General features: G+C 38.6%; 1 protein-coding gene across 7 annotated transcripts in view; it reads right to left on the reverse strand.

Annotated features, from left to right (window-relative positions):
* The window catches only part of MON2 (MON2 homolog, regulator of endosome-to-Golgi trafficking), a 140997-nt gene that overhangs the window by 89905 nt on the left and 38737 nt on the right, over positions 1-12355 (reverse strand). For 6 of the 7 annotated variants that reach the window (XR_003093008.1, XM_025198763.1, XM_025198764.1 and 3 more), the window contains 5 exons: positions 10216-10345; positions 9195-9292; positions 5688-5813; positions 3864-4058; positions 1036-1160 (listed from right to left, as the gene is read on the reverse strand). Coding sequence is in view for 5 of the 7 variants with exons in the window: in XM_025198763.1 (XP_025054548.1) it covers positions 1036-1160; positions 3864-4058; positions 5688-5813; positions 9195-9292; positions 10216-10345 (674 nt within the window). In the remaining 2 variants the exon portion in view is untranslated. Of the gene's footprint in view, positions 1-1035; positions 1161-3863; positions 4059-5687; positions 5814-9194; positions 9293-10215; positions 10346-12355 lie in introns of those variants that run through there. The other variant, XM_025198766.1, reaches the window with a different exon arrangement.

The following is a 12355-nucleotide window of genomic DNA, read 5'->3' on the forward strand; positions in this document are numbered from 1 at the left end:
GATATGCGTCCATGCCTAATTCCAGCTCGAAGGCCTTCCCTCTCCGCCCCGGCGTGCCCGGGCTGCTGGCCACAGCCCGCGTGCAGCGCGAAAAGGGCTCGGGTCGCTCCCGGCCCGCACAGTAACCTGCAAAAATTCTGGATGAACTAAATCTGTGAGTATTATATGCAAATAACAACAGCTATGTTTAATTTCAAGATCAGCATTTCCAAATTTGCTCTTCTCTTCCACGTGCTGAGGGAAAGCAGGGCCTGAAAGTAAAGGGGGGGGGGGGGGGGGGGAAGAGGGCTACCTAACTTTCCAGATTTATTTTCCCTGCTATAGCAATGAGGAGGACAAAAATCAAGGCCAGCCTCCAATAAATTAGATTCTATACTCAGAAAATTATAACCAATTTATAAAGCTTTCCATATATAAAATCTAATTAGAAGTAGTCTTATATCCAGGGCTGTCTTCTATTCAAGTAGATACAGTATATATTTCTCCCCACCCCTACAAATGACATGCAGTAAGGCTAACCACACCTTGTCATGAATCTAGAGATGCATCACAAACAGGTCCAGGGAGAAGATCCTTCCCCTCTATGCGGCGTTTGTCAGGTTGCAGTTGGAGTACTGCGTCCAGTTCTGTGCACCGCACTTCAAGAGGGATGTGGCTAACCTTGAGAGAGTCCAGAGGAGGGCCACTCACATGGTCAGGGGGCAGCAGGCCAACCCCTACGAAAATAGACTAAAGGGCCTGAATCTATTCAGCCTCCACAAGAGAAGTCTGAGAGGGGATCTGGTGGCCGTCTATAAAGTCACCAGGGGGGACCAGGCTCTAGAATGGGCTCCCAAGGGAGGTGGGAGACCTTGGGGGTCTTCAAGAAGAGGTTGGATAGATATCTGGCTGGGGTATTATGATCCCAGCGCTCGTTCCTGCCCAGGGTAAGGGGTCAGACTTGATCTGTTCAGGTCCTTTCAGACCCTAGAAACTATGAAACTATATACAAGCTGTTACTTTAAAATATAAAGTGAAATATGGCATATCTGTTACCTTAAAAGCTGAGGCTGCACACACAGCCTGTGGATAGATTCTACTGCAACAGCTCTTAGCCACTGTGGTTTGTCTGCATCCAGAAACTTTACTAACAGTGACAGAAAGATTTCACATTCTGTTACCTACAAGAAATAGGTTACAGTCATATAAAAGCAAAAAGTCGATGTAAAATATTCTCTCCCCACAAGCTTCTGTCAAATCCCTAGCAAATATTGGTACATTCTGCTTTGGCACTAGGTTGAATTTCTGTCAGCCAATCACTAAAAATAACACAGAATATATCCAGCAATTGCAATGTTTTGCCAAGCATATGCCATACACTCGGCTACATTCAGGAGTTACATTCCCTTACTGACATTTCTAAGAAAAGTATTAAAGAATGGGATAACAAGCCTATAGAAGTAAATATTTAAGAGTTGGAGAGTTCATCATCAGTTGAAAGATAAGCACTGTAGCAAAAGAACAGGGTGTCATAGTACAAGTGGTGTATAAGCCCTTGTTCTCAAAACAGTTTGCAATACAAGTCAAAAAACCCTCTCACTGAACAACAATAAAAACAGACAACTGAGTGCTCTCAAGACAAAGCAAAAAGTTACAAGGATATAAATAGCTTCCTAGAGAGCTTTAACTGAATTAAGAGTTAAAATACAATAGCCACGCACAATCTTTACCGCAAGGAAAAAACATACACAAAAAAGATATTCAGTAATCTCAACTGAGCTTTCAACTCAACCCATGCTTGTATGTGGGTGGAGAAGAGATGGTTATGGTTATCTGCCATATCACAACTATTGGTTAAAAATAAAAAGAAGAGAACTGAGAATAAATTAGATCATATAATTGCCTTTTTCTACTTAATCTGAGCCCTGGTAATTTTCACCTCTGATGCATAACAAGTTACTGCCGTCTCAGAGCTATCAATTATCAATGTTACAGGAAAATATTCAAACAAACAGGTTAGTGAAATCTAAAAAAATTAGAGATATAATGAACAAGCAAAAAACAGCTGCTGCCGCTGTCAGTAGTCCCAAAAGGAAGGAAGAGATAACATGATTTACGTTAATTATCCTTTTACAAACCAGGAGCCTGTCAACATATAGTCCCATTAGCCTACCCCTAGTAGCAGCAGCCAAGGTTAACAGCAGCAGTAGCAGGAACAGGACCTCTGCCATGCCAGGACTCCTTATTACACTAGGAGTCACAGACTTCTAGCCGATTTATGCTTTGATCCCAATTAGGACCTCTGTGTGTGACAGTAATAAAATAGGTAACTGACAACATGCCTCATACTTCAGGGAATACAGTAACTAAAAGCCTGGGGTCATCACAAAATATTTATTGCTTTCCCATGTTTGAATAAATAGCAAGGAAGCATTAATACATAGGCGGAGTTTGACCTTCCTCTGAAGTCTCAAGTAAGGGAGAGTGCTAAATAAAAGATTTTAATCAGAAGTGGATCTATCATTCCCAATTCATCACAAAGACAGCAAACTGAATCTTTTTCTCCTTCATTTAAGAGAACTTAATTCTCAAGACAAGTACAAGATTAACACAAGCAATGGCAATATACCATCAACAGCTTTCTTTTATACCTCATCAGTCCACTTAAATACCTGACCAAGACAGACTTTAGATATCAAAATAACTCCATACCCATACAAATTAAATCCCCAGCTTTTCTACGTGTCAATAAAGACTTCAAATGTGTATGCATTCTTTTTGCACAATAGGAATACCTGTAATTAATCATCATAGTCTGGTTACTAATCCATATGCCACTTGAATAGAAGGGAGTGAGGAACCTCATTCAAGTACCTGAATTCCCATTTGGAGCTCCAAACGGAGTTTCCAAGCTTTCACGTGATACTGAATTTTTACTCTTAAGCACAAACAGTAAATTCTATATTGCAAACAAAAGCAGACTTATGTAGCTGTATATACTAGATTTGTGTCCAATCTTCATGCACTTTTTAAATATACTGTATATAGTAAGTAGCTATCTTCTCTCGTTTCCTACATTAGTGAAAGTTTTTTTTTTGTTTTTTGTTTTTAACTACAAATATACTTCAATTATCACTGCATTCCAAATCTTTTTCAACCCTTGAACTCTCTCACATTCATTTCATTTTCTATTAGACTGCGTGATAACAAAAAATACTATAAAACCATCAAGTACTGGATAAAAACAAATAAACAAACAAACCAACAAACCCCTCTCAAGCAACTTGGATCTCAAGTATTAATAATTTTCAAAGATTCCTTTATACCTAAAGCAAAACATTCTGTTTTAATGGTTCTAATTTAAAAATTACCTTATACCAATCTCACAAGCTTTTGCAAGATTGGGCCACAGGGTATAGAGGTAGTCTGTATATTTAAGAAGATGTAGAGATGATTAAAACTTTTAAGCTATTTGTTTTTTTTTCCTTTCAAAAGTTAAATGAAAAAACGTTAAAGTAGTCAAGTTCTTCAATGTTTACCTAGTTGTGTATTTTCTAATAGTGGGTCTCACACTACTGTTTTCTAAGATTTCTGCTTTACAATGAAGAACCATATATTTAATAAGGGACTTTGTACTTTTATCCTGATCTTGCAAATCCTTCACCTATTTAGTTGTCTATAAATCTTCAACAAAAGCTCACATTTATTTCTAAAGAAATATTAGCTCTTATTAAATCAAAAGGACTAAGTGAAACATGACTCACAGGTAAGAACTGCATAAAAACATCAATTGTGGCATTTCATAAGAAAAAGATTTTTCTGCTGAACAAACAGAGTTCAGAGGACAGAGTTATAAAAACAATATTTGAAACCTATATTCTTACCAGCAAACTGTAAAACTGCTTGATCAAAACAGAAACTACTCTCAGCAGGCGCATGCAGATAGGAAAATATGGTTTCTCCACAGGAGCTGGGGAAGATGATGAGCTGGAACCCTGTCTAAATTTGATATTTGGGGAGAAGAGCTTTATCACAAGAGGACAAACTCTCTCTTTAAGGAGGAAACTAAATTTTTGATGCTGTAAAAAAAAAAAAAAAAATAATGTTAACAAGGAGTTATATAAACAATATTTAAAATAAATTTAATGATTTAAAATACTTTTTCAGCTTGTATTAGCAAGTCCAAGATATTTAATACACAAACACATCCTGTTTTCATATTTAGAATACAACTTAGCATTATGAACATACAGAACAGAAAGGTCATGTATGTTGGCATACATTGTACACTGAGGGAATGGAAAGAATCATAGCAGGAAAAATCATATAGCCAGGTATAGAAAAGTTTAAGAGATCAAGTCCTTTTCATGCTAAACGCTCTTCTCCCTTTCAGTTTACATGTTAAATTGGTTTTCTGATACATGACTTGTATACTTTGCTTCTGAATTTGGGCTCTATCATTATTAAATGAACCTCTACCATTATTAAATTATGGTAGAATACTGATAAGCACCTAAAGTCATATAATTCAAAATTACAGTTGTGCAAGTTTTTGTGGAACGCTGTGCAAGGGGGATGAAGTTAGAATTCCTGTAGGAACATGATATCACAAAAGGTTTTCCCAACATACTTATGTTATGAAACAACAGCTTCAACAGAACCATGACCAGGGATCCAGGTTTTCCGTTCGCCGTGGAAAAGTGTGGTAAAACCCAGATTCTCTCATTTTAAAGAGAAAACCCCATCCTGGTGAGTGGCAGGGGGAACTCTGATTTTCCATGATAAAAACCCCAAAATCAAGTATTAAAATTTTAGAATTTATTTTATTAGTGATCGACACCAGGAGGCTTCCAAATTGATTTAAAATTGTAAAAATCTCAATAAAATATTGTGTTCAACTGATAGTTATATATTTGTCTATCTATAGTGGAATTTCATTTTAATCGTGGAAAAAAATGCAGATTTGGGGTTTTTAAAAATCAGAGAATTTGCTATTTTTAAACAGAGAAAACCAGGAACCCTGATCATGACCTATAATACATAAAGGTATGAAAATGTGTAAAACCTGAATATGAGGAATAAAGAGGAAAAAAACCTTCCTGCATAGGTTTATATCTTGATTATATGTAAAACACACAAATGTGTGTGCACAAACTAAAAAATTCAATGCGTGTTCTCTATAGGCAAAGAAAGTGGGTAAAAATCTTTACTGAGGAGGTTAAACCATGAAGAAGCATGAAATAAAAATTGTAACTACTTTTGAAAAGTAATATAATATAGTAAAACCCCTGTTATCAGAGATTTGACTAACCGGCACATTAACTGGATTTTCCGGCTGGTCAGCTAGACATGCAGGGCCGGGGGGGAGACGAAACTTGCATGTGGCAGCCACCGCCACCCACCACTCTGCACTGCTGCCACCTCCTCCCACCCACTCCGCATCTGGCCAGAAACCCTGTGCCTCAGGTAACCGGCATTTTTAGATTACTGGCACCCCCCCATTCCTCATTCATGCCAGGTAACAGGGATTTTACTACATATTGAAATATTTTTATTAAGAACTTCAAAATCCATACTACAAAATCTCTGATTTGAAAAAAAAAATCTCTTAACTTTCATCAGAAATTATATTTAGCAGAAGAGAAGTGTCTGGTGGAAAAAATCCAATGAAAGCAAAAGGCTCTCTCTTATTTTTAAAGACAACTTACTTGTAAAAACACTTGTGGAAAATCATTGAGTACAGACTCAAGAAGTTCAAGGCCAAATGTCCGAGTCATTTCCGTCATACCCACTAACCAATAGGGAGCATCAGCATTAACCAGCTGGCAAAGATCCTGAAAAACAAGCACATTTTGTATTTTCTGTCCATTTACCTACTTGGATACATTTCCAGATTTTTACTGTCTAAAAGAAAAAAACCCCTAAAGCTCCCTTGCTCCTTAGTAATGACAACTTCTTTTCCAATTTGAAGCTAATTTCCACTTTAAACATACCACATTTGGCTGTATACCATGTACACTTTGTTTTTCTATTTTAAGAGAAAATCCATCCAGAACTGGGGCAAGTGTTTTAAGCACAGAGTGTGTTTTCATGCCGGAATGGAGGATGGGAATACTGGAATGGCTGCTAGAGACCTGCCAGCCACAAGGGTTTACCCACTCACAGCTGCTGCTGAGTAGCTTGGCAGTAGCTTTTGACTATGACAGGGGCCCTGACAGGGTGAAACCTCTAGCTTTTGGCTGAGCAGCAAGGGAAGGACAAGTGATCAGAGGAACAGACTCCCCCTGTACAAGCTGTAAGAATTCAGTCACAACTGCATAATTCCCCACCACTACTCTGCCTTCCCAAAACCAAAAGTGCATCTTTTTGGTGGCATGTGGTATGCGAGAAAATGCAGTATGAATAAACTGATAAATCTTTTTATAAATAAAAACTAAACAAGATTGCTATGAGGCAAGGAACAAAAATACTGCATATAATCAAAGGCTAGGTTTTGAAAGCAGGAGTAAAAACATTTTAGGATCAATAGGTATGATAAATCAGCAAGTCTTACTGACATCATAAATTCTACTAAGTTTTATCATGTGCTTTATAGTGCTAGTTCATTCATTCAGTTCAGGTCCAGCATACCCACATAATATTGGTGTCAAAAGTGCTAGAGAAACTGCAGATTACATGTTATCTGGTGGAATCCTTGACACAAATGCTGCCCACCCTGTGTCCCAGAGGTAAACAAAATGACCTGTTTAGTTAAGGTTACACTGGATGTCAGTGGCAGACAAGGAAACTGAACAGGGGTCTTCCAAGTCCAGGCCAGCACCCCCACCACTAGACCATCTTTCTTCCCAAGGTTTTCAATATTCAGATAAGGGGGGGGAACCCAAACACAAAAATACAAGCCACCTCTGAAATAAACATAGTTTTCCAGTCAGTCATTAGTTTAAGCCGATCAAAATTTTTGTTTTTAAAGATTCTCCCATTCCACCTTGTTTTCAGTTTCTCTCTTTTTTTTTTGATGGGGCAAATACATCACCATCAATGGTTATGAGTCATTCACAAGAAAATCCAAAAAAATGTAAGCAGGAATAAAGAGCATGGTATCCCTTTATTACTGTTATAATTAAAAACTAATCCAATAACAAACAGAATCTAGATGGGTATGTTAGAAAAACCAGATATGGATTAGCATAATGAAATTACAATAGTCTATTAATAGATTTTCAAACTGACAATAAGGGAGTCTGATACTCTAGTGGTCTGTAAAACCATTTTATTTATTAAAATATTTCACTGCTACATCAACTCATTTTTGCTAATATAAACATTAATATAACAATGTGTTTTGATATTTAACAAGCAACATGTGCCACATTATTAAACAGAAAGACATTTAAAGTTATGAAATTTCATCTGTTTTCAGAAAAATGAGCCAGATCATAACTGTATCCACACAAACAGTAGAAAGAGCTACCAATATAGTATATTATGTATTATTCTGTTTACGTGCATAGGCTCCAGACTGAAAAAGGCTATATTCTTGACTAGAATACACACAATTATAAACTAAATGTGAACAGTGCCCAGTGCTGTGGTATTAAAAGCCTCAAAACTGACAATCTCCACTAATTTTCAAGGATTCTAATAAGCAGTCCTGAAACAATTAGAAGTAGAGTGAGCATATGTCCCAGTTTGCCTGGGACAGCCCCATATTTCAAAGGCCAGTCCCAGTCAGCTGATAGAAATTAAAATGGGAGTCCCAGAATCACAGGGGCATGGGGTACAATACAGCAGGAGCAGAATGGTGCACCAGGCAGCTCCGCCTCCCCACCGGATTATGCCCACATCCATGCCCACTGGCCTCTGCCACCGCCTACAACAGTGCTGTTGATGGGCAGGTTGGGAGGGGCAGGCGGGAAGAGGATGGCAATGTCCCAGATGTTCTAGATTTCCTTAAGGTGACCCTAATTAGAAGCCCTAAACATGGCAGCCTTACGTATTTAAGATGCACTGTTTATAGCACTGTTAGTGCTGTAGTTTTAGGATCCCAAAAAAATTATTAGGTTTATCAGTTTCCAGAGACTTCTAGGCTAGGGACAGAAGTTGCACATAAACCAGTTTAAAAGTGATCAGAAACCGGTTTAAACCAGTTCGGTGCACTTAAAATCACTTTCAAACGGCCAAAACTGGTTTAAGATAAGCCTGACTGGATATAGTATCATGCTTAAACGATTTAGGTCAAACTGGTTTATGGAACTTCTGTCCCAGACCCCCTCCCAGTTCGAGTTAAGTTATAGTCCCACAGCATCCCAGGATGCTTTGCAGCCCTGGGCTGTGCTGTCTGCTCCAGCAGAACAGGGTTGGCCCCCTTCTCTGTTCCCTAGCCTGAGCACTATCACTGTTCCAGGCAGACCCCAGCTGGGTCTGGTGTAGACCCCCACTCAGCATGCTAGCCTGGGTCAGGGCCTGGCCATGCCCCCCTCTGCTCTCCTCCTGATCGGGAAAAAGCCTGGGATGAGTTCTCCTTTGGGCTTCCTCCCACTTCCCACATGCATAGGGCAGCCCCCAGCTGGGGGGCATTCCCCCCCCCCCCCCCAACCCTAACATTAAGTCTGGTAACAATGAGGTTTCGGGGGGGCATATGCTAGGCAGCCAATCAAGGATAAGCCCTGCTCAGCTGCAATCCAGTGCCTTCAGCAGTGATGACCAGGCTGGGAGATATGCTCTATCGCTCCCCAGTTACCGGTATGGGCCACTTCAGGGGTCTGGCTGCCTTTCTGGTTTCAAATGAGAATGTCTGTTTACTTGCTGACTTTTTAAATTTCTGTACTTAACCTTATTAGCAATGTCAGAATTGACTATTAGTAGCCTTGATCAGAGACAGCAGCCACAAAACTGACTAGCTCCCTCATTGAAGAGCAACCTTTGACAGCAGCTTTCCCTTAGTTCTTTATAAAACAGTTAAAGGGAGTACAATTAGTTACAAAATAAATAGATAACATTACTTTCCAGTAGTTCTGAGTACAATTACGTTACAAAGTAGATAGCAGGGCTAAAAGATGTTATGCCTTTAAGCAGTTATTTATTTAACCGGTATGTCGATAGCCAGAGTCTGTTACAGCATAAGCAATAGACAATAATTTGGGAATGACATTCAGTTATGCAATTAAGCAAATGATGCACTTATCCAGTATTCATATAAGATGGGTACAATGTACCTGAAAAAGCATATAAGCATCTTTAGCACATGGTTTCAGGGTACTGACAGATCTTCTGTTACTGTTTCCTTGAACTGTCGCTGGCTGTTCGGTAACATCTGTATTAAAGAAAAAGTTATGCAGTATGAGAGCAAAAAAATATTCAATAGGCAAATTCGCGTTGCCTATGAAGACAAATTCTGGCACAAAGTTGAGGGAATTATCCCACTGACAGAAGAACCTCAAATTACAACAATAAAAGTCAGATTTAATATCAATAATCTCTAGTGAAGATTATTCTTAAAATACATGTTCTTTTCACATAATATTACTCCAACATCACTCAAACAACAGACATTACCAAAATAAAGTCATAAAAAGAAAAGTTAAAAAAAATTATATGCTGCATATCTAGAAGACATAGCACAGAACCTGCAGCATGAATAACTGTGGCAGCTTTCAGTCAGTTTTAATCTGATTCAATTCTGTGCTGCTATGCAGCACTGAACATAAATGGACATTTATGCATATATCATTTATGACAGCTTGTCCCCAGCTGCCTATAGGTCACAATGCTCAGGTTCTCCACAGCAATGCAGGCTATCAGGCCCTAACATGGTTCTCCCATTCTTAATCCTGCCCCAAAACCTCACTGCAAAGTCTACCTTCAAGGCTAATCTTCCACAGCTCTACACTGGGAGGAGGGGGTTTGTGGGGGTAGAAAAACAAAGCCACCTTTTGAAACTACTTCATACCATACTAGCCTGCTTATTCAGTATAAAAGGGACTGGGAGCAGGGGGTGAGGAGTTCATCATCCAAATCGCAATCAACAATTTATTATACTATATTCTTTACAAATGTAAGGGCAACAAGGTAATCCTTTCCAACAATGAATAACTACTGTGATTTTTGTAGCATTTATAAAGTCTGTGCTTTCTGGTAATTTTAGATAGTTAAGACAGACACTTTAAAAATATATACATATAAATCTAACAGAAACAGATCTAATGCACACAACACAAAAAAGGAACATATATCCACCTTTGTATCGTTCATCTTCAGCAACCACTCTCTCAAAAACAACAGTAACTACTTGTCGCACTGTAGCTGCAGCTGTGTTATTTGTGATATTATCTTTTGTGAAGTGCAGTCGAAAACAAAGGACAATTGCCTGCAATAAAGTTTCCAGTTAATAACAATGTATATATCATTTAGCTAAAAATAATAAAAATGAATGTAAAAGTTGCTAATGTTTAATCAAAAGTTACCTAAATATGATGTTTATTTAATCTTTTTAAGTTTGAGAAGCTAGATAAAGTGTGATGAAAAAAGATGTATGGATTGCTCTGTGGAAAAAAAACCCAACTATATTCATAGCTCCTATGGCCCTATGTGAATTGGAAAGAGCACAAATTTAACTGAGACTAAGATGTGTCCATGACAACTATAATAATCTCACAAGCAACTCATATACAATAACTACATGAAACAATGTATATTGTAACAGTATAAACATTCAGGTTAAGACGACATTACAGTTGTATGATTAAAATCAGAAAGGTTGGGAAATACAAATTTTGGTAACCTGTGCAATGATTAAACGCATGTCTACACGATGGAAATTATTTTTAGGGGTTGTTTTTTCCAACTCTAGATGCTGCATTTAAAAAAAAAAAAAATCTATATTCAGACACCTTAGAATTGCAATGTTGCATAGTCAAAAGTAAGAAAATCAAAATGAGGGTCTGTCCCCACAAATTTAATTTGTCTCCTATGTGCATACTGCATTATGCTAGTCATATGTGATTTTTTGTACAGGCCCAAAACTAATGCCATCTGTGGAATAAAGGATGGTAAAAAAAAATGGTGGCTATTCAGGATTTCTTTTAATACACAGCATTCAATATATGACTTTATGGGACACTTACTGCATGCCACAAACTCTGTGTTAACAGGAAACTAAAATTCTTAACTTCTAAAAGGACTTTTCTTTGACACTAGATACAGTAGGATCTGACTGCTTCACAAACATTCAAAGAAAACCGAAGATGGAAAGGGTGGCATTATTCTTATCATACAAATCATGTAAAAGGACTTACACATACTAGACATTAATGCTAAAACTGTCAAACACTAATTTTCAGTGCCTATCTTGAGACACTGAGGCAGTATCTATAGTTTCCCTTCCAGAGAAAGCCACAGAGTACTGCTAACAAATAAGCTCCAACTACTTGCACCCCAAGGTCCTGTGGAAGAGAATGCGCAATCATATTATAATGAAAGGTTATAGCATAATACACATGGCACAAAGGGGACACATTAAAGTTGCAGGGAGCACTTAGTTTCTGACATTTCCTAACATAAGTTTTCAGCGTTGCAAGCATAAAGTTTTTACCTTTATTTATATACAATTTTACGCAAGTAATGTAATTCTGTAATTTAAGTTTGTCCTGTAATCCAATAGTTCTACTTTAATGTAGTTTTGACAGTTTCTGGGAAAAAAAACACTATTTTTTTTTTAAAGAACTAATTTGTGACTCAACAATCCAAACAAAGCTATCTGAATCTCAATAATAGAAAATTATCCCACCTATACATATGCAAGGTATCAAGAAAAAGGAGGATTTGCATGAATCAAAGAAGAATGCTGTGTACCAGGAGTGGGCAATAGAGATGCTCCGATATATCGGACCATATGATATCAGCACCGATAAAAGGAAAATTGACATTAATCAGCAATTGGCTTTTTTGGCCAATGTAGCTGATAATGTCACTGATAAATGCCACATGCATTCAAATAGACAAAGTATTCATGTGGCCAGGAATGCAGCCTAGCAGCTTGGAGAGCCGTGTCTGGCCAGCAAGTGTGTGCTTGGGGGGGAGGGGGGCGCACGGCGGGACAAGGGGCAAATCAAGGCTCCTACAATGAGGGAGGGAGTAGGGCAGGGGCAGGCACTGCCCAGAGGGCAAGGCAGGACACAAGACAGAGCTATGGAGGGGGTGGACTACTCCCCACTGCTGCATGCACCCCCAGAGTTTGTGCAAAGGAAGGCTGCACCAGCCTCTTCCTAGCGGGGGGGGAGGGCTGGGAAGGGGCAACACTCAGGGCAAGGCAGGCAGCAACAGCACTGGGAGGGGTGGCTACAGGGTGGGCTACAGCCACCCTAAAATTGACCATAGT

Source organism: Alligator sinensis, unplaced genomic scaffold (genome assembly GCF_000455745.1).
Source record: "Alligator sinensis unplaced genomic scaffold, ASM45574v1 scaffold375_1, whole genome shotgun sequence".
Taxonomy (NCBI): domain Eukaryota; kingdom Metazoa; phylum Chordata; order Crocodylia; family Alligatoridae; genus Alligator; species Alligator sinensis.